At 46.9% G+C, this 22,819-nt stretch overlaps 1 protein-coding gene across 1 annotated transcript in view; it reads left to right on the plus strand.

Annotated features, from left to right (window-relative positions):
* NDUFB9 (NADH:ubiquinone oxidoreductase subunit B9) overlaps positions 1-22,032 on the plus strand; it is a 40,083-nt gene extending 18,051 nt beyond the window's left edge. Inside the window, exons 2-4 of the mRNA XM_086966196.1 lie at positions 4,803-4,995; positions 20,315-20,428; positions 21,762-22,032. Of these exons, the coding sequence (XP_086822322.1) occupies positions 4,803-4,995; positions 20,315-20,428; positions 21,762-21,893 (439 nt within the window). The 3' untranslated portion in view covers positions 21,894-22,032. The remainder of the gene's footprint in view (positions 1-4,802; positions 4,996-20,314; positions 20,429-21,761) is intronic.
* The last annotated feature ends 787 nt before the right edge of the window (positions 22,033-22,819 follow it).

Here is a 22,819-nt window from a genome sequence, read left to right on the forward strand (position 1 = left end):
TTGTGGTGGTTGTCATAGGCACATCATTGGCCCATTTAAAAAAATAGTCTCCATGGCTAGTCCCACCCTGGTGGAGCTCCATCAGTTAAAGCTCGTGCTTGGTCGATGTTTCTAGGACGTGCTGCTTGTTGTAGTACTTGATCGACGTCACATATCTTACTTGCTATAAGTGCTGGCAAAGGCTCCAGCAAGGTGTCCGACTCACCGCAGCCCCGGGCGGCCAATTACTCTCTGCGCTGGTTAGATGTTAGGCAGGGCTTATCGGGACCACTATGAGCTTCACAGGACGGCGGAGATGGCCCCCCGAGCCGCCAGGCTGCGCACCATGCCGCCTGCCTGCCCGGCGATTTACTGGAGCTGCAGACGCCACACGCTGAGGTGTACAGGCACAAGACGGTGCTGTTGGGGCAGTGGCCGCAAGCAAGGGAGGCCGCTCAGCTAAGACTCCACCACCCGGCGTGAGTCTGATCCGGGCCCTGCGCCATGGCGGACCCAGGCCCACACCACCTTGCTGCACACTCTTCTTGCCAGCAGGGTTACAGGGCCTCCTCCGGGACCTGGTAGTTCCGCGCAGGGGTTCATTGGGGGCTCTCCACTGGTCCCGACCAGCACCAGGGCCACCGCCACTCCGGAGGGGTGTGCTCATGCTGGGGGTAGTGTGTTTTATTTCGGAACAAAAATGCAATGTAAAAAGCACGCGGGGTGTTTGAGTGCGTAGTGATTGGTTTTTTTATGCATTTCAATGGGAGAACGAAGTAATGGGTTTTGCGATCAAAACTTTGCGATGTAGCATCATACATCCCCCACTGACCCCTTTTGGTTAAAACACTCCTCAGTTTGTCTAAGACCACAAGGTGCTTGGCCAGAACCAAGTCATTGTTTTCTCAATTCACATACATTCTCGCCATGTGGGTAGCCAAAATTGAGTATAGGCCCCAACTTGGTACAGCGAGGCACTTACTACTTCCCATCTCACATTCCTTTTGTTGTTTGTAGCTACAACGTACCCATGACCCTTGTCCACAATTGCGTCTCTAGGAATGGTCATTGACATTTTTATCCTTCACATCAGCGGGTTGTGGTCACTCTCTTCTCTTTTTCCACAACAATCATATCATCCATCGTGCTCCACATTCTTAAATCTAGGAAGATGTAATCAATTGTTCTCTGGAATGTCCATCTTCTAAAGGTCGGTGTGAGATGTTTATCTGATAAAGAGCATCCGTTACATGCCCTAATTCCATGGACAATAGCAAGGTCTATAACCTGGAGCTCTGCTCTTGAAAGGGGCCTTCCACTGGAGAGGACTAGACCTGGTATTCCCCACACAAAGTTCTCGTCTTTAGTCAAATCACTAACCAAGCTACTTTGCTCAAAAGTCAAGTTAAAATCCCCAGCTATGAACACCTGGTGGGGAATTACATACTCTTCAAGTACTCTATCCAAAAGGTGTAGTATTTGAGATTCCTGCCTATGGCTAGTACGTCTGTTATAGATGTTTATGAGCATGAAGGGAACTGAGTTGGGCCCTGTCAATAACAGCGCTTGGACTTGAAGCATGCCTGAGTGGTGCCCAGCACTTGATTTAACCCCTTCGACACTCATGACGAGCTGGGCTCGTCATGGTGTAGCCCGCTCGCACACTGATGACGAGCCCAGCTCGTCACGCAAAGTGCGATTTTGAAAAACCCAGCGCGCTAGCGGAATTCCGCTAGCGCGCATGCGGTTAATCACTGGGATGGAGTAGTTTCTAAATCCACACCTGCTCAACCGCCATGTTTCATGAAAGAGACAGATGTCATAATTGTCCACAAAAGCTCCCCAACCTAGAGCTCCTATCTTACCCCTGATACCTACAATATTCCAGCTTAACAGGAGAGTCTAGGGCGAAACAGGGCTAGGTTGACACGATGGGGCCATGCACTCATTCTCCTTGAATTTTCTACATGGGGCAGAGACATTTCTGGTCTGGCAACACCCAGATCAATTGCATTACCCTTAATACCCGGGTGCCCTTCTGCACAGCAACCTTAGTGGGGTAAACTTTGCTTCTATGATTTCTGTGCTCTCCCTCCCATTTATTTTGGGGCCATCCTGGTTTATGGGGATCCAATCAACCTCTGCTAGAGGAGAAGGCGAATTTACTGTAGCAAAATTGCTCCATGGACCAGCAACTGCCCCCTGGGATCTACTATGCTGTCCTGTTATTGCCAATCCAGGCCCTTCCTTTCACTCAAGTGCTGGCAAAATAAAGCCATGTGGTTACGCAATAATGTTGGATCCCAACTGGTTTGAGCGTGCATTTGAGGTAAGTAACCAGCGGACGGTTGCTTGGTCCCAAAAGTTTACAATAGCACAATCACCCCTGTAGGACTTGGGCAGAGGTCCTACCTAGCGATATTTGGCGTGCACCTGCATAGGAAAAACCGTTTTGAAAACCTAGCCAATGCATTGCTTTTGTTTTTAAGCTGCTCAAATGATTCTCCTACATTATCTACTAGACGCGGGACATTGGACAGAATAACAACATGCGGGTAGGCCTCAGGGGTCCACATCAGTGTAATATCCTCCTGTCCCGCTGCTACAGGTCTTCCTGCACATGCCACCCCACTCATAGTCTGTTGACCTTGCCACCCACTGTTTGTCCTACCAACCCATGCCCTGTCCCTGGAACTCCCGTTTCACTGGGGGGTTTGGTGCTGCTCTTCAACTGTGGTGTGCTCTCAAGGTCTCCTGTTCATGCTCCTTGCCCCCAGGGCACTCTTTTCCTTATCAAACCGGGAGTTGTTGGCCAGGTTGAGGCACTGGGTATTTTGGAGCTGGTACATCCCTCAACAAACTAATTTCACATTCAATTGCCCCCATCAGTTGGTAGATGGGCTCTAAGCACTCTTTTACACCTAGCAACAGCTTGTCATACAGATCCTGCATTTCTTCCTGTGTGATACCCGACTGCCCGCCCTCCACCTTCCCTCCCCCAGCCCGAGTCTCATGCCATAGTCTCTTAGCTTGCGTGTTTGCCGTCTCCCTCTTCCGTTTGTCCCCTATGCATTAAGATGCAGCAGTTACGGCAGGGCAAAGGGGTGTCAGGGTTCGTGGTATCCCCCTCAAGATCCCCTGGTGTACCATTTAGTGCCTTTGTCTTCTGGCAGCCCTCGGGGCAGTGGGTAGAGTGTGATTGTTCTGGTCCTATATAATGAGGGCAGGCAGTAGATGGTGATAGATGGACATACGACGCGGACCCCCTGATACAGCTGAACCATTAACTACTGACCAGGTAGTCTTTTAAAAGGCCAAGAATATATGCAGATGGACAGTGGAACCACGTGCCATCCGATTAGGTAATTCTAGGTAAGGCTAAGAGTGAGGCACTGACAACAAGCAACTGATTTTATCGAAAATTGCAAGAAGCTGGGATTTCACGGAAACCGCTGATGGCAATTGTGGCCTAAAAACAAATTTACCCAAAGATTTGCAGTGTAACCAATTTAACTTTGGACACTGACTGGAAGCGGGGGAATTGAAGGGCGTACATAACAATACAGGATACGCTACTGGCAGCAGCAATCTAACAGGCCTCCAGTAGAAGTCCACGCTCTTATCTGGAATTGATATTTGACCACTTTAAGTGATCCTCAAAAGGAGCCTAGGGGCGATTTTATACACTTCCTGGCAGTGGCAGACTATTACTTGTCTTGATAAAGGTGGTTACTATAAGGACAACCCACCGAAACGCGTTGATGCAATTATCTGTATAATTCAAGTCTCCAACACCATAATAGATATGCTGATGTCGTAGCGATACAACACTGGTGTTTTTACAACGGAGCAAGAATATACAACTTATATTCAACGATTTTATGTTGTATCTGTTCTGTCTGTTCTCAATTGTGCAGGTCACTATTGAGTGTACTGTTTTATTGTGTTTTAGACTAGGGATCTAGATCAGTCAGCCCTATTAGTGTGTCTTTTTAACTTATTCAAAATAAATGAATTTTTAACTTTCAAATCACTTTTGTTTTATGTATGTGTGAAATTGTAAGGTCTGGTATTCCAAACCTATGCTTAGTTTTGCCTCAAGGGAACTTTTTCACTCTAGTAGATGGTGATAGCCTGCAGGTGGGACTTTCACTTGCAGGTGATAGGTGACCCTCGACTAAGTGAATCTCCTTGTTGATTAAGCCCTCCACTCTTAGAATGAACCCATCCAGGGTTGTGTTCAACCCAGTCTTAGTTCCACATTCTCCCAGCCTCCACTTCCCCATCTTGGACCCAAACGGTGAAGGGCTCTACTACTAGGCCCTGACCCGAGTGTACGTACCGTGATTAGAGACAAAGGGCAAGGCGGCGAGACAGTTGGATAGGCACGGGTACAACAAGAGTTCAGTCAGGGACAACAAACCCCCAGCACTCTCCGGTCCATGCCGCGGGAGTCTTCACAGCGCTTTAAGCGCATCAGGCAGCACCAGGAGGCGACTGTGAGCAAGCCCCTCCTCATGTGTCAGTGGACTTCTGGTCTGTGTGATCCAGGGTCCACAACAACAAACCCCCAGCAATGTGTGTGATTTTCAGTCTTACCCCCTACGCAATGGCACAAATTAGGATAGGAGATTCTGTAAGCATTCAGAGTATTGAAGTCCCTATAAAGTTTCCTATTCACTTGCAGCCTCTGTTTTACAAAAGAGGATTCATCAGATGCATACTGTCTTAAATTGGGAGGAGGGGGAATGGAAGCTATGCAGCCTACCTATTGGTGCAAATGTTGTAAACGCCCAGTCCTCTAAAGTTTTCTTTAATTGCAGAGATGAGTTTCGGTTTCAAGCCTGTCTGCTGAGAGCACGCTTTGAGGAGAATAAGAATGAAAAGGACATGGTGAAAGCTACTAAGCTTTTAATGGCCGGTGAATTCGAATTTTGGGAGAAACAGCACACCCAGCCCTATATCTTTCCTGATTCTCCAGGGGGAACATCTTATGAACGCTACGACTGCTACAAGGTGAGCAATCAGTGGAGAGGGCTTTTGTATGTATTCATCACCCCTCCAGATTCTTTGCCAGAGATCATGCCTCTTTATCCACAGACGAGCATGTGTTTGGGATCAGGCCTGGAACCCGATAAATCCTTGTCTTCAAGACTTTATTTACTGTAAATTTGTATTTTAAAAGGCCTTGTGTTTCAGCTTGACAAAATTCTCTACTGTTTGTCTGCGTTAAAGTTCTATACTTGTGGCGACTTGAGATTTAACAATAAATACAAATTATCTAATCAATGTGCTCTATTCTTACTATTTTTTTACATTTGACTAATGGTGAAATCATGGTTGACCACACAGTTTGAATAAGAGTTCCTTTCTGCGGGTACACAGTCTGCTTTTTGCTACACGTGACATTCAAGCAGTCTTTGTTACTATGGTTTCCTTATCTTCATTTTTACCCACCTTTCACCATAGGTATTATGAATTCTGCCCCTAGTGTCTCTTCTACCTACCTCAAATGTTATAACACATTTGGATCATAAAGTGATCATGAATTATTTTTTTTTTCTTTTTTCTAACTTTAAAAAACTACATTTCACCTACCTTAACTTGTTTTGTTCAGAGCTACTAGTATATTTTTAGGTCGAGACTGCGCACAGCATGCACTACTCTGCGAGGTATGCAGTATTGAGGTAGTGACTTGAAGCTCCGCCCACGTTTTTCATTGACTTGTGTCCTTGTCCACTGTTGCTGTTCATTGGTCAAAAGGCTTAGTAGTCCCACCTTAGTACCGCCTTGTCTCATTTTGTAACCTCCCATGGTGACATCCCCCGTTACGTGTGTTGTTGCTCGGTAGGCTTTAATTGCAGCCTCCGAGCACTATTTTCTCAAAGGACACGCTCTCTCCTAATGCTTTTGCATGCATTTGCAACGCAATAGGTCTTGCATATGCGAGAGTTTATGCTATTGGCATTGTAAATGACAATGTGTTTTATTTATCTGTTTTAAAAGCCACACATAAAAGGCATTGTCATGTACAGTGCCAATAGTTCATACTCTCATAAATACGAGACCTATTGCATTGCAAATTCTTGTTTTTGTTGTAAACAGAACAGCTGAAGAAACGATCTAAAGCTTGAAGCCCTGTACAAGCACAAACAGGTTCACCAGTCATGCTATTGTACTCCTCTAGATTCCAGACCTTGAGTTAACTTTTGGGCAAATAGGATTTCAGGTTGTCTACCTCCCAAAAATATATATTCTTTTAGTTGAATTGTTTTCTTTTGCTATGCAGCCAATCTGAAGTGATTTTTTTACTAGAAGTTCCACACAGTGAGTTAACGTGATCATATTCAGCGGCTTCCCTGCTGGGCAGCATTTACTGTTACTCATACTGTTTTTAGTTTTTTGTGACCAGTGGCAAAACTGAATGAGTACAGTGGACGAAATCCTGATTCCTTCAGCCTATCAAAATTGCACCCTTCCTACCTTGGAAAATCTTATCACTCTAACAGAAAACGCTTTCTTTAAATTAGAATAAAGTAATATATTTAGTACATAAAAAGAAGTTCCCCAAAAACGTCATTTTCAGCGTTTGAAATGAGTTTGGTGGCTTTACCATGTGGGTTAGCTAGAAGTTCTTGAATCCTACCATAGTTTGGAATAGCCTTCGATCTGCACAAGGGTGGGGTTGAAGTGAGCTTTTTTTGTTATACCTATCACAGCCCTGGCAGCAAAGCTTAAGACATGTTCCTTTTCAGTACCATAATCTGCTCTCCAGTTTGGAACCGCCCTTACCTGTGACGTATGTGAAGAGCAGGGATATACTATTTATTTCATCTGATGTATCATGAAGTTTTGGTGCCACAGGGGATTTCACATGCAAAGCGATGGATACTTATACAAACTTGACATACAAGTGATTATTGCACGCATAGGGCCCTATTAGCAATGGAATTTTGGAGTACGTAACGTAGAACTCGTGTAGTATGATTATGTACTCTTACAGACCTTTGTGAATTGTCCCCAAAACAATAAAAATGGGAATATTCATATACAATTAGTACACATAGAAAGGACTGTGACCTCTTTGCACTTTTAATATTAGGGAGGTGGACGTTTTATGGCCAATGAACTAAGGTATGTAAGAGTGCGTAAAACGAGTACTACCTTGCTACCCATCAATGCTTTTGTGGATCAGCCTCATAATTTATTATACCTCCACTCATAAAGTGTTCCCAGAGATGCAACTATTAGCAGTCCTACGCTTTGCACTTTAGTAGGCTTGACAAATTATTTTCCATCCAAGATTTAACTGTTCCGAGGTACCTTAATGGTACAGTCGCTAGTAAGTGAGAAATCAGCTGCTTGATTAACCATGGGATTCAGAAAAGGGGGTGGTGATGAACAGAGTGGTTGAATTAAGCAGACCACTCTTACCCAGTCCAAAGATCAGGGCTTGATCCATCACCGTTATTTATCTCACTGCACCATCCCAGCTCAGAACCTGGCTATATGCAAATCAGTCTGTCCCTGGCCCAGTGCATCATGGGAACAGGGCAGACTAAACTACCAAGCCAATTCTTCACCAGAAAGGAGACAAGCTACCGGGGACCGGTTTCTGGCATTTCAGCCGTCTTCGGCCCGGCTTGCTTGAATCCTGATGGTGCAGTGAGAAAGGGACTCATGTCGGAGTAAATCATGGGAGCCAATGCTTTTTAAAAACGTTGTGCCGAGGGCCGTGCAGACAACCTTGGGAGAAGGTGGACTGCTGTCTTGAATTGAGATACTTGACTGTGTCATAAGAAGAGGTACAACCAGGTGGTTGTCATTTCTGGCACATCTGTATTTCCATTAGAATCAGAGTTGTGTATCGAAAGAAGCTTGAAGAGCTAAAATCCATCATAATGGCATCTTTTGCTATGCCGACTTTGGAGTGGATTTAATTCAACAGCTACAAATACTTGATCTGATAGTCTGACTCCAGGCCACGCATAATTATTTGAAGTCTAGTTGTGATCCTGTCTAAGTAACATTAACAGAAAATGCACAATTGGTATATTTTAGAAAGACATTGTCCTGCAGCACACCCATTTTTCGCTCAATTTTGTTGCCTGTTATTTTTGTCTAGTTTAGCGTGCAGCACTCGTTTTAGTGCCCCGTTCCTTTCGCACTGTGGCATGAAGACATGAGAAAGTTGTGACCCACATTCGAAGGACTCTTAAATCTGAATTGTTCATGTATAGGCCTGGATGGGCAATCATGAAATAACTAAAACACAAAAAATTGAAGAATTTTGCATCTTTTGACGAGAAGGATAAACTTTGAAAAAAATTTAATAAAATGGATAATCATTGGACATACTATGGTTGATGGTGATTAATTTACATACCAATGTGCATATGGCTGTGCAACTCGTGCTGGCCCGCAAGCAGCGGGTCACAACTTTCTCACTATTGGTAGATTGCCATTAAAGGGGAAAGCAACTAAATCACAGGGCTATTCTAACTTTGTATGTAACATAAGGAAACAAGCCATCTCAGATGTAAGCTGTAACAAAGGCTGTGATTGTGAGTACTAGTCTGAAGGATTAGTCTAATAATGAATTTTGAATCCTTCCGACTCAATGTCTTTTTAGCGGTTCTAGGTCACCTACACTAAGTGTTTTTGTTGCGGTACCAGCTGTAGATCTCCACAAGGTCACTCCCGATAAAAGTGACGCTGATTTAAGTTTTTCAACATTCTACTCACCATCCATTTTTTTTTTTTTTAGAGAGTCCAAGCTCTTCATGGTCTCATATAAGCATATTTTGCAATCTGGTTCAGGCTTCTTCAGTTCAACAAAGACTAAATAGAGTTCCTTTGTGGCCACCAGGCCAAATATGTCAATGTACTGGCTTGCAAGGTCTTTGCCTCAGACAGTCTAAATGTGAGTACTTGTAATGCTCCTGTCTTATACCTTTTTTACAATTGCTTTAGAAAAAGATGAATACCTATGTGCAGTCTACTGACTGCGTGCAAGGCTTCCTTTGCCAGCTTCTTTAAATGGTATGGGGATGGCTACAGGATCCATGCTGATATCTCTGGTCATAGTGTATGCAATTGCCTAATCTATGTGTTAGACCTGGCATCTTTGGCGTGATTACCCCTATCTTTTTGCCTCTGCCTCCTGTATTTTTTGATGCTGTGCTGGATTCGTTTTTGCTGGTTTAGATGCTTTGGACACTCTGCCACTGCTGATCAGTGCCAGAGTGTAAGTGCTCCCTATGTAAATTGTTATTCTGATTGGATATACATGTTTGGCATATTTGTATCACCATGAAGTCCCTAGTAAAGTGCACTGGGTGTGCCAGGGCTGGTGATGACAAATGCTACTAGTGGGTCTGCAGCACTGATTGTGCCACCCACAGGAGTAGCTCTAAAAATGGTGTCTCAGGCCTGCCACTGCAGTGCCTACGGGCAGTTTAGAACTGCCATGTCCTCCTGGTCAGTGTCCCCACTGACCAGGCCTAACCCTTCCCTTCTTGTGCACATCAGTCACCCCTATGGAAGGCCCAAGGTACCCCCCTGAGCAGGGTGCAGTGTATGTGAAAGGTAGAGCATGTACTAGTGCAGGTGACATGCTCTGGTAGTGAATTACAGCCATTTTCGTTTTTCACTATTGTAAGGCTATCTTGCTCCATAGGTTAACATGGGGGATGCTGGCTACAGTGGTTAACAGCATTTCTTCCCATAGGAACAAGATAGGACATAAGTATCTAGTATCCCTGAACTCAGAATTTAATAACACATCTTTTAGGAAAGGTGGTTTTTAAATCCTGTGTTTGAGAACAGCACTTTTAGAAAGTTGCTGTTCTCTTGTCTGACCCTTCTGTGTGCCTGGGCCTGTTTGTGTATTGACTGTCTGGTTTGTGAGTGACAGGGGCTGGGGAATCCCCCCAGAGGCTGGATGAGTCAGCACTAGGCTGAATGGATGCATTGCAACCTGAGTGGTGGGAGGAGTTAGCACCTGGGCTGAATAGGGCTGTGCCTGCCTGCCACAATGCTGGCTCCACCTCCTGCTGGGCGGCTGAGGACCCTGCCCCTCACTCTGAAAGGAAAGATGCAGCCAGCAAAACAAAGTGCTCAGGATCCACCAAGAACTGGTTCAGACCGGGCTCCGGGCCCACATGCACAGAGAGAACAAAGACTTTAGGGGTATAAGTACAGGACCCCTGACAACAGAAAAGTAGATCATCCTGGAATCAAGAAAGAACCTCTGCCAAGGAGAAAGCTGACTCTGAAGAAGGAAGACTGTCCTGCTGTTGCTCTGCTGGACTGACCTGCTGTTGCTTTGCTGCCAAGGAGAGGGGAAGGACTTTGCTGTGAGCTGTGTCCCCTGTCTTGAAGGAATCTCCAAGGGCCTGAGAAGAGCTGGCTCCCTGTTTTTGAAGTCCCAGGAACAAAAGGACTTCACCCCCAGTTTCCCTGAACTCTGCTTAGAGAGTTCTGTCCTTCCTAGAGTGCTTGATCCAGTTGTGGGGCCTCTGGAAGTTGAACCTGAGCTGGGAAGCTTGAAACTAAGCTTGAGAGACTTTTGAAGCTGAAAAGTGTCGCATCGCTCGCTTGCGGAGCGCATCCGCGACAGTGCGAGAAGTTTCCCGCCGCTACGAAGGTCGAGATAGTCGCAGCGCCTGACGCCGCTGCCAGAGCCGTCGCATCCCTCGTTTGCGGGACGCACCAGACCGGTGCGGGAGAATCGAACATCGCTGCGAGTGTCGTCGCAGAGCCTGTCGTCGCTGGGTGAGATCACCGCACCGCTTGCTTGCGGACCACATCACGTCACTGCGAGCATCGTCGCAGAACCATCTTATCGAGGAGCTGCGAGAGAGAGGATCACCGCTGGACCGCGCATCGTCGCCCCTGAGATCGTCGCAGCCCCTACGAGATCATCGCATCGTGCCTTTGCGAGAACAGACTTCCTACGGAACCTACGCACCGGAATCCACGCAAGCGGCCTTCCTCCCCATACAGACCGGATTCGTCGCAACACGCCCGCTGCTGCAGCGGGGCTGTCGCATCGCCTCCCTAGGGTCTCCGGAGTAACGCACCGCTTGTTTTCCACCGCACCAGCTTCCTGCTTGTGGAACTTTGTTGCATCTAAAAGGTACTGTGAGTAAACGTGACACAACTGTGAACTTTTCACGCATCTGTGGATTATTTTAACGCAACTTAAAGAACTTTTAATTACAACCTGAAGAACTCTTTTGAAACCATATTCTTGAACTGTGTATGTTGGATTTTTGTCGTTTTGGTTTTGTGTAGTTTAGAATAAATATCTTTATTTTCCTAAACTGTTGTGGAATCAGTTTGTGGTGTTTTCACTGTGTTACTTTGAGTGTTGGTACAAATACTTTACGCATTGCCTCTGGTTAGCCTAGACTGCTCAGGCCAAGCTACCTAGAGGGCGAGCAGGGGTTATCTAAGAGGGTTATCTCCTTGCCCTGACTAGAAGCAAGGGTCCCTATTTGGATAGTGGTACCTACCTCTGCCAACTAGAGACCCCCAGTTCTAACGTTGGTGGTCAGGCGGTGGGATTTGAACTTGTATTTGTACTTGACCCACAGTAATTCGTGTACATCACTAGTGAGTGCAGACCACTACGCCACCGCATACTATTGGTTTCTGATTTGTTTAATTCTATTTTTGAGTAACTCTTCAAAGCATCATGTCTCTGAATGGGAAGGCACCCAGTGAGGAGGCAGATATAGATTTGGAATTCTCGATTGGAGATTTGTACTCCTACCCGGTAAAGCATCTTAGGTACTTCTGCTAGAAGTTTGAGTGCCCCATAAAGAGCGCCTACAGAAAGGAGGAGCTGCAGAGAATCTTGAAGGTCCATTGGGAGGCACAAGAGGGAAATAATGTTGTGGATGTAGAAAATGCTTTTCAAGGCAAAGATCTGCCAGTGGGCAGAGTAGGCTCAGGAGCTGGCAGCAACCACTCCAGTAGGGGCCTCACCCCAGAAGAGTTACAAGAAAATCAGAGAATGAGAGAATATGACTTGGAAGTCATGAAGATGAAACTGAGGCAATTGGAATTGGAGAAAGAAAGGGCAGCGGAAGACAAGAGAGAGGCCCGTGCCCTAGAGGAAAAGAAATTGCTTTTGGCTCATGAGTTGAGCATGAAAGAGCTGGATCTTAAAGCCAAGGAGGTGGATGCCTGTTCAAATGGTGGCAGCGCGCAGCCAGTGCATGGGGGTAAAGTATATATTCCCAAAGACCTGGTACAGAATTACCATAGGAGTGAGGATATTTATGCCTGGTTCACTTCGTATGAGATTGCATTGAAGATGAATGGTGTGCCTGATAAGCATTGGGGGGCGGGCCTGTGGAAACATTTTGAGGCTTCTGGGAGGAGTGCTCTAGAGCCCTTAGAGTTGGCAGGTGCCATGACCTACCCCAATATGAAGGAGGCCTTATGTCTCAGGTATGGCCTTACTCCAGAGCAGTACAGACTGCAGTTTAGAAACTCCAAGAAGAAAGAGTCTGAGACTTGGATGGATTGTGTGAATGGGTACTCGCGTGCACTGGAAGGTTGGATGAAGGGCAGTAAAGTAACTGATTTGAAGGGGTTGTTGCATTTAATCAGTTGGGAGCACTTGAGTAGTCTTTGTGTTCCAGAGCTGCGCCAGCATCTTTTAGATAGCAAGCTGACAGACCCCATTGAGCTTGCTAAGGAGGCGGACCGCTGGACTAGTACCAGGGTCCACAGAGGAATTGTGGGTACCACAGCCAAAGGTGGGCAGGGTCCCCAGCAGAAGAGTGGGGGGACAAGGGTAACCAAAAGGAGTTCTCACAAGGGCCCCAAAGTAGTTCCCAGGAAAAGGATTCCCAACCCCCCAAATCTAAACAGCCATGGCCCTCTAAGGGCAGGCGGGACAATAGAAACAGGAGAAATAACCAGGGTCCCCCTACCTGCTATCACTGCAATGAGGTGGGCCATATTGCTCCAAAATGTCCCAAGAAGAAGCCTGCACCCACTGGTGCTCCCGCCCCAGCGTTAGCTAGTGTAGCTTTGGGTGGGGATTTGGTTTCTAGTGACTCGGGGGAGCTAGCAGTCATGACCCATGTCTCTCTAGGAGACCAAGAGATGGTCCAGGAAACCTTACTGCCCTCTAACACTAAGAAATATGGGCAGAAGGTGACCATCAATGGGAGGGAGGTTGAGGCTCTGAGAGACACAGGAGCCAGCGTGACATCCGTGAGGTGTCAGTGGGTGTCTGAAGAGCAAATCATCCCTGGTGTACTCCGCCCTGTGGTGGCAGCTGACAGTTCAGTGCGCCTCTGCAAGCTAGCGAAGGTTTCCTTTGAATGGGGAGGAGTCTCTGGTCTCTTGGAAGTAGTTGTCAGTGATGCCTTGCCTGTGGACTGTCTGTTAGGCAACGACCTGGAGAGTTCTCCATGGAAAGACCTAGAACACAGAACTCACTTGGAGATGTTTGGTCTGCCTGCGTGGCTCTGCGTGACCACGCGTGCTATGGCAGCCAGTAAGGGTGAATCAGCAGAACTGGAGCCTGAAACAGTGGCCCAGAGACCTGCCAGGAGAGGAAGAGGCAGAGGGCGCGGGAAACCAGCCCCAGCCGTTCCCACGGTCCAGGAGGAAGCAGAACCTGAGGGTGATGCCCTGGAACCTACAGGGGAACCGGTGGCCGAACTGGGAGACCTACCTGAGCTGACCCATTGGAATCAAGAAGGTGGTCCCTCCAGGGAGGAGTTCTGCCAGGCGCAGAAGGAATGCCCTTCCCTCATTGGTCTGAGGCAACAGGCTGTAGATCAGGCAGCAGGTGGAGCAGTCCGAGATCACTATGTCTACTGGGAAGGTGACCTACTTTATAGCGAGCCTAAGTTTGCTGAGCCCGGTGCAGCCCATGTGCTGGTGGTACCCGAGCGCTTCAGAAACTTCCTAATGGGTCTGGCTCATGACGTGCCTCTTGCAGGACAACTGGGGCAAGACAAGACCCTAAACCGGCTTGTCACCCACTTCCACTGGCCCCAGATGAGAAAGCACGTTGGTTCCTTTTGCAGATCTTGCCAAACCTGTCAAGCTAGTGGTAAGACTGGAATGAAGTTGAAGGCACCCCTTCAACCCTTCCCAGTGGTGAGCACCCCTTTCGAGCGGGTGGGCATAGATATCGTAGGGCCCCTGGACCCCAAGACAGCCTTAGGCAACAGGTTCATCCTGGTCTTGGTGGACCATGCCACCCGGTACCCGGAAGCAGTCCCTCTCAGGACAATCACAGCACCCGTGGTGGGCCGTGCATTGATGGGGATCTTTTCCCGTGTGGGGTTCCCCAGAGAGGCGGTCTCCGACCGAGGTACCAACTTCATCTCTAAGTACATGAAGTCTCTATGGGAAGAGTGTGGGGTAACTTATAAGTTCACCACTCCTTACCACCCTCAAGGAAATGGGCTGGTTGAAAGGTTCAACCGGACCCTGAAAGGTATGATTATGGGCCTAGCGGAGCCCATGAGACGGAAGTGGGACGTCTTGTTACCATGCCTGTTGTTTGCCTACAGGGAGGTGCCTCAGAAGTCCTTAGGGTTCAGTCCCTTTGAACTCCTGTATGGCCACCCTGTCAGAGGACCTCTCTCACTGGTGAAGGAGGGTTGGGAAAAGTCCTGTGGGAAAACCCCCAGGATGTGTTCAGCTATGTGCTGGCCATCCGCAACCAGACACAACGCTTCAGGAAACTCGTTCAGGCGAACCTGGAAGCAAGCCAGGAAGAAATGAAAAGATGGTACGACCAGAATACCACTCTGGTCGAATTTCAACCTGGGCAGAAAGTGTGGGTGATGGCGCCAGTGGAGCCTTGCGCGCTCCAAGACAAGTGGTCTGGGCCATACGAGGTGGTGGAAAGGAAGAGTGAGGTAACCTACCTGGTTAACCTGAAGACTCCCAGGCAGCCCCTGAGAGACTTGCATGTGAACCGCCTCAAACCACACTTTGAGAGGTCTGAAGTAACGATGCTCATGGCTACAGATGCAGGAATGGAAGAGGATAGCGATCCTCTCCCTGACCTCCTGGCAGTTAAAGAGCAAGATGGGTCAGTGGATGGTGTGGTCCTCTCGCCCACCCTGACCCCAGAACAGCAGAGTGACTGTCGCCAAGTGTTGGGTCAGTTCTCCTCTCTGTTCTCCCTGACCCCAGGAGTCACCAACTGGTGCGTCCATGATGTGGACACTGGAGACAGTCTGCCTGTGAAGCAAAAAGTTTACAGGGTAGCTGACAAGGTCAGGGCCAGAATCAAGGAAGAGGTTTCCAAGATGTTGGCGCTAGGGGTGATTGAGCCCTCCAGCAGCCCCTGGGCTAGCCCAGTGGTCTTGGTTCCCAAGAAAGCTGCTACCCCCGGTGGCCCTCCAGAACTCCGGTTTTGCGTGGACTACCGTGGGCTCAATGCGGTCACGAAGACTGACGCACACCCCATCCCCAGAGCTGATGAGCTCGTGGATCGGTTGGGAGCTGCCCAGTACCTCAGTACATTTGATTTGACTTCGGGGTACTGGCAGATTGCTTTAACTGATGGGGCCAAAGAGAGGTCAGCATTTTCAACGCCAGAGGGGCACTTTCAGTTCCGTGTCATGCCCTTTGGGTTGAAGAATGCCCCTGCCACATTCCAGAGATAACCAGGTAGTGTCCGGGCTGAAGGAATTCAGCGCCGCATACCTGGATGACATTGCTGTGTTCAGCTCCACGTGGGAGGAACACTTGCAACACCTCTGCGAAGTGTTGAAGGCTCTGCAAAAGGCAGGCCTCACTATCAAGGCCAGCAAGTGCCAGATAGGGCAGGGATCTGTGGTGTATTTGGGACACCAGGTGGGGAGCGGCCAGGTGGCGCCCCTACAGGCAAAGATTAATACCATTCTGGCTTGGGAGCCCCCCAAGACCCAGACAGAGGTGAGAGCCTTTTTAGGACTCACCGGGTATTACAGACGGTTTGTCAAGGGATATGGCACCATTGTTGCCCCCTTGACAGAACTCACTTCCAAGAAGTTGCCCAAAAGAGTTGACTGGACTGACGCCTGCCAAACTGCTTTTGATGCCCTGAAAACTGCGATGTGCACAGCACCGGTGCTCAAGGCACCTGACTTTTCCAGTGAGTTCATAGTTCAGACGGACGCTTCAGAGCATGGTGTGGGAGCAGTACTCTCACAAGCCACTGAGGAGAATGGAGACCAGCCAGTAGCTTTCATTAGTAGGAGGCTACTCCCAAGGGAACAGAAGTGGAGTGCGATTGAAAGGGAGGCTTTTGCTGTGGTCTGGGCTCTGAAAAAGTTGAGGCCCTACTTGTTTGGGACTCACTTCCGTGTTCAGACCGACCACAGGCCCCTCAGGTGGTTAATGCACATGAGGGGCGAGAATCCAAAACTGTTGAGGTGGTCCATCTCCCTACAGGGAATGGACTTTACGGTGGAACATCGCCCTGGTACAGAACACACCAACGCTGATGGTCTGTCCAGGTTTTTCCACCTTAGTGAAGAGAACTCCCAAGAGGGTGGGTAGTTCTCCCCACTTTCAGCTGGAGGGGACACGTGTTAGACCTGGCATCTTTGGCGTGATTACCCCTATCTTTTTGCCTCTGCCTCCTGTATTTTTTGATGCTGTGCTGGATTCGTTTTTGCTGGTTTAGATGCTTTGGACACTCTGCCACTGCTGATCAGTGCCAGAGTGTAAGTGCTCCCTATGTAAATTGTTATTCTGATTGGATATACATGTTTGGCATATTTGTATCACCATGAAGTCCCTAGTAAAGTGCACTGGGTGTGCCAGGGCTGGTGATGACAAATGCTACTAGTGGGCCTGCAGCACTGATTGTGCCACCCACAGGAGTAGCTCTAAAAATGGTGTCTCAGGCCTGCCACTGCAGTGCCTACGGGCAGTTTAGAACTGCCATGTCCTCCTGGTCAGTGTCCCCACTGACCAGGCCTAACCCTTCCCTTCTTGTGCACATCAGTCACCCCTATGGAAGGCCCAAGGTACCCCCCTGGGCAGGGTGCAGTGTATGTGAAAGGTAGAGCATGTACTAGTGCAGGTGACATGCTCTGGTAGTGAATTACAGACATTTTCGTTTTTCACTATTGTAAGGCTATCTTGCTCCATAGGTTAACATGGGGGATGCTGGCTACAGTGGTTAACAGCATTTCTTCCCATAGGAACAAGATAGGACAAAAGTATCTAGTATCCCTGAACTCAGAATTTAATAACACATCTTTTAGGAAAGGTGGTTTTTAAATCCTGTGTTTGAGAACAGCACTTTTAGAAAGTTGCTGTTCTCTTGTCTGACCCTTCTGTGTGCCTGGGCCTGTTTGTGTATTGACTGTCTGGTTTGTGAGTGACAGGGGCTGGGGAATCCCCCCAGAGGCTGGATGAGTCAGCACTAGGCTGAATGGATGCATTGCAACCTGAGTGGTGGGAGGAGTTAGCACCTGGGCTGAATAGGGCTGTGCCTGCCTGCCACAATGCTGGCTCCACCTCCTGCCTGGCGGCTGAGGACCCTGCCCCTCACTCTGAAAGGAAAGATGCAGCCAGCAAAACAAAGTGCTCAGGATCCACCCAGAACTGGTTCAGACCGGGCTCAGGGCCCACATGCACAGAGAGAACAAAGACTTTAGGGGTATAAGTACAGGACCCCTGAAGACAGAAAAGTAGATCATCCTGGAATCAAGAAAGAACCTCTCTGCCAAGGAGAAAGCTGACTCTGAAGAAGGAAGACTGTCCTGCTGTTGCTCTGCTGGACTGACCTGCTGTTGCTTTGCTGCCAAGGAGAGGGGAAGGACTTTGCTGTGAGCTGTGTCCCCTGTCTTGAAGGAATCTCCAAGGGCCTGAGAAGAGCTGGCTCCCTGTTTTTGAAGTCCCAGGAACAAAAGGACTTCACCCCCAGTTTCCCTGAACTCTGCTGAGAGAGTTTTGTCCTTCCTAGAGTGCTTGATCCAGTTGTGGGGCCTCTGGAAGTTCAACCTGAGCTGAGAAGCTTGAAACTAAGCTTGAGAGATTTTTGAAGCTGAAAAGTGTCGCATCGCTCGCTTGCGGAGCGCATCCCCGTCAGTGCGAGAAGTTTCCCGCCGCTACGAAGGTTGAGATCGTCGCAGCGCCTGACGCCGCTGCCAGAGCCGTCGCATCCCTCGTTTGCGGGACGCACCAGACCGGTGCGGGAGAATCAAACATCGCTGCGAGTGTCGTCGCAGAGCCTGTCGTCGCTGGGTGAGATCACCGCACCGCTTGCTTGCGGACCGCATCACGTCGCTGCGAGCATCGTCGCAGAACCATCGCATCGAGGAGCTGCGAGAGAGAGGATCACCGCTGGACCGCGCATCGTCGCCCCGGAGATCGTCGCAGCCCCTACGAGATCATCGCATCGTGCCTTTGCGAGAACAGACTTCCTACGGAACCTACGCACCGGAATCCACGCAAGCGGCCTTCCTCCCCATACAGACCGGATTCGTTGCAACACGTCCGCTGCTGCAGCGGGGCTGTCGCACCGCCTCCCCAGGGTCTCAGGAGTAACGCACCGCTTGTTTTCCACCGCACCAGCTTCCTGCTTGTGGAACTTTGTTGCATCTAAAAGGTACTGTGAGTAAACGTGACGCAACTGTGAACTTTTCACGCATCTGTGGATTATTTTAACGCAACTTAAAGAACTTTTAATTACAACCTGAAGAACTCTTTTGAAACCATATTCTTGAACTGTGTATGTTGGATTTTTGTCGTTTTGGTCTTGTGTAGTTTAGAATAAATATCTTTATTTTCCTAAACTGTTGTGGAATCAGTTTGTGGTGTTTTCACTGTGTTACTGTGAGTGTTGGTACAAATACTTTACGCATTGCCTCTGGTTAGCCTAGACTGCTCCGGCCAAGCTACCTAGAGGGCGAGCAGGGGTTATCTAAGAGGGTTATCTCCTTGCCCTGACTAGAAGCAAGGGTCCCTATTTGGATAGTGGTACCTACCTCTGCCAACTAGAGACCCCCAGTTCTAACACTATGGAAAACAGCGTGGTCCTGAGAGAGCATGCTTGATATATCGTTTCTGTTCTGGAGACCATTTGGCTAGGATAATAGGTGTGACTTTCAATAGGCATCTGTTCTTTATGGTGTAGGCTGATGGTTCACGGGTGAGACTTAAATGGAAAATGGCATCACCTTGTGCTTTTGGTGTTTCCCCTTCAACATCACTTCCACCAGCAGTGCCACAAGTTTTGGGGATACAGCCATCCACTCAGTATGCTTTAACAATCACTACAGCTTCCGCCACAGCCACGCCTCACCCCTAGAGAGCTGAATGAGTGGGCCACCATCACAACAACTTTCTTCTTCATTTTCCATGACCATCACTCAAATCCTCACTAATGTTTGTATCCAGAAGTGCCACGACCTACTGGTGGCAAATAGTCTAGAAAAATGAATGACAAATACTTTGGTCCATTGAGTCCTCCATGTTGTTTGATTTGGGCACTTGTTTTCTGCCCATCCCATTCTCCACCTCCTTCTTCCTGGCAAGCACCTTGATGAAGGATGTTAAAGAAATGGATTTCCCTTTTTAGGAGTGCCACTTTATAGTTAATGAGCTTACTCCTAATCGTCTCTGGTTTTATGTTCTATTCTCTAGAAAAGAAAAAAGTGTGGTTGTGTTTCCCTAACAGATAGTTCAGGCACTTCACAGTTGGGACTAAATGGTGTCCCTGGATATACAGAATGCATATTTTCCTGTACGGACCTGTCACTAAATATACCTGAGATTCATATTGGAGGAGGAACATTGCAATTTACTTTCCTCCCCTTACCTGTTATCAGCCTTTAGAGGGTGCATGACTCACGATAGTACAATATCTTAATGTACTCTGTGCAGCTGCATACATGGTTAATACCATGTCATTTTGTACGTTGTATTTATTTTCAATTTTTGAACAAATGATATTTTACTAAAAATGAACTCAATGGGTTACGTGTAATAAGATATATTATAATTCAAGAGAATACATCACTGTTAAGAGAAGAGTTTCCATGTGTTAAGTAATTGTTGTTAACAACCTGTGAGGCTGTAGAAATATTTCTTGTATGCCAGTTTTATTTTACTGTGGTAATAAACTCACATTTGACCGTTACACTAGTAAAAATGTATGTTTATCAGTAGAGTCGCTCTACTTAATGTGTAAACTGTTAAATATGACTGCTAAAAGGTCTAACTGGCTATCTTCTTTTCTTCTGTTACTGATTATCCCAAGGCATGCAGATATTATGCATCTCAGGACAGCACTACCAACTAGCACTCTTAATATTGTCTTAATCGCTTGCTTTGATTCTGACAGATTCCAGAGTGGACCTTAGATTACTGGCATCCTTCCGAGAAGGCAGAATATCCGGACTATTTTGCTAAAAGAGAAGCATGGAAGAAGCTGCGGGCTGAGAGCTGGGATAAAGAGGTGCGTTTCATGAGCCAAGTTGATGCCAAATTGTTGTTAAAATGCCTTGGTAGGAAGCTGAACACCATAGACGTGAAAAAGTATCTGAACAACCAGTGCTCACGTTGTGGGCGTTTAGTCTGTTGGTAAACAGTAGCCTTTATATAATGGAATATATGTTGAAATTATGATCCTTAGACAAGAGAGAGAGTGTATGTCCTGGTGCTATCCTACAATTCATAAACGACTAAGGTTTTTACCTAACTGCTAGTGAATTGGTGCAAGTCATCGAAGCACACGGTCTATTTTTCAGTATTTTGTGTTGCCATTTCGGGATTCCTTTCCATCATTTTATAAAATAAGCATATTTACAAGGTTGCTTGGGTTTTTTCCAAACGAAAGGAGCCCTTTATTCCGTCGTAAACAGGCTTGAATAGTTCTGTACATGAGGCCAACACTAAAATTAGGCTAGACCCAGCGAGTGTAAGCTTTTAACTGTGTCTAATGTTAACTCTTGTGGTGTTTTCGAATGACTGAGGTATAGTCATTGAGTAGACAACTCGCGCTTCCAATCCTCTAAAGGATTTGAAGTGACCCAAGGCTCCTGGCAGTGGCTAACTTTGGAGGGTTACTCCTCTGAGAACCTAGTGAATTAATAAACCATTTCTGTTATTTATGTAAATCATTTACTATTCCTTATGATATTCAGGTTCAAGATCAGTAAATGTTATAAACAGTTTTTGGTATCTTCCACCACCCCAGTGTTATGCCTGCCCTTGAACATTCTATAGTTTGCCAGAATGCCAATGTGCTTCTGTCAGATCCTGACAGGAAAGCTTTTTGAATAAACCCTTTCTTCAAATATAAGTGGGATTTACTATTTATTTCACGAGTGAACAATTTAACAATTTGCTTAGAATGGAAAACGTAGCTGAAAAGCACTTTATTGCTTTCTTGCCCACGCACGCTATCAAAGTCACCCAAATAATTTAAAACTCATACACTGTGTTAACGTTAGGGAAATAGAAGATGTGTTTCTTCACTGACATCATCTGTTTTCTTGCTGTGCATTTAGTTATTTTCATATTTGTTGCTTCTTTCTTTACTAAGCAACGTGAAGAACTAGGCTAGCATGGAGCATTTGCAATTTCTTATTTATAAAAGAAAACCTTTTTTTAGCATTTTTCATTTACAAAACAAATACAAGAAAATAGTATTGGTCTACATCAGCTTGTCTTACAGTGGATTGTATTTGTGATTTCTGATCGTTAATACATGTGCTGATTCATGTATTAGGGCATCCATCTTGGAAAGAGTCTGTATGTATTTACCTTTTGGTTTTCCTCCATTTTAGGTTGCTCAGCTTCAAGTTGAAACTGGTTCCTCTGGGCCCAAGACGGAGTCTTTGCCACCAGCACGCAAGGAGGGCGATCTGCCACCTCTCTGGTGGGAGTATGTCACCAGACCTCGTGAACGTCCTAGTTAGAAGAAGGTGCACTGACTTTGATTGCTACATGCTCAGGACCTGTCCTGCACAAGGGGTATACCTATCACCGCTCATGTGCAGGGTGATTTCTTCATTATGGTTCAATAAATACAGAGTTGAATAAAATACATCGACCTCATGCTCGGTTTGCCTAATATTGTGTTAGCAAATATCAAATAAGAATCTGTACATGCTGAAAGAGGTTTTCTACAACAGCCTGTTGAGATCATGACCTGCCAATCTATTGGGTGACCATGAGAAATCGGTCGTAGAATTCTCTTGTGCTTCATTTTATTGAGCTTATTATTTATTAAATTTACTTCACCCAAAAATAGTGCTAACAGTAATAAATAGCAGGGAACAAAGCTAACTGTCATCTTATAAAATACTTGTGTGATGGAGACTATAGACAGAGTTAAATCTTCAAAAGTAGAGGAGTGCTGTAAAACCATGAAGTGACCTTATCCTCTGTCCAACAGATATGTCAGGGAGCTGGTCACTGTGGTGTTGGGGGCACGGCACCACAGGCACATGTCTCCAACTCACAACTTGAAGTACTATGTGAGTAACCCAATCCCCAGAAGTTGCACTTGTTGGTCGCTAATGCGTTTTCTGCCTCAAGAACAAATTGGACAAACAGTAATGTGGTCTGGTCTAGCAGCACCCGTGTTTACCAGCTGCACAGAAAACGCCAGTGCGACACCACATACATTTATTTATTTTTATTTATTTTCAAAGTTTTATATAGCGCGAACAAGATCCTTACAGATATCAGAGCACTTTACATAAATATGGAATATAAAGACAAAAGAGTACTTAACAAGGCATTTTGTGCAGATAAAGAACAGTGCAGGTAACAAAATGTGCATAGGTGGTCAGTCCAGACAATGTAATACAAGGGAGAGATAAAGAGGCACACGATTTCT

The sequence above is a fragment of the Lissotriton vulgaris genome, chromosome 4_1 (genome assembly GCF_964263255.1).
Source record: "Lissotriton vulgaris chromosome 4_1, aLisVul1.2, whole genome shotgun sequence".
Taxonomy (NCBI): Eukaryota; Metazoa; Chordata; class Amphibia; order Caudata; family Salamandridae; genus Lissotriton; species Lissotriton vulgaris.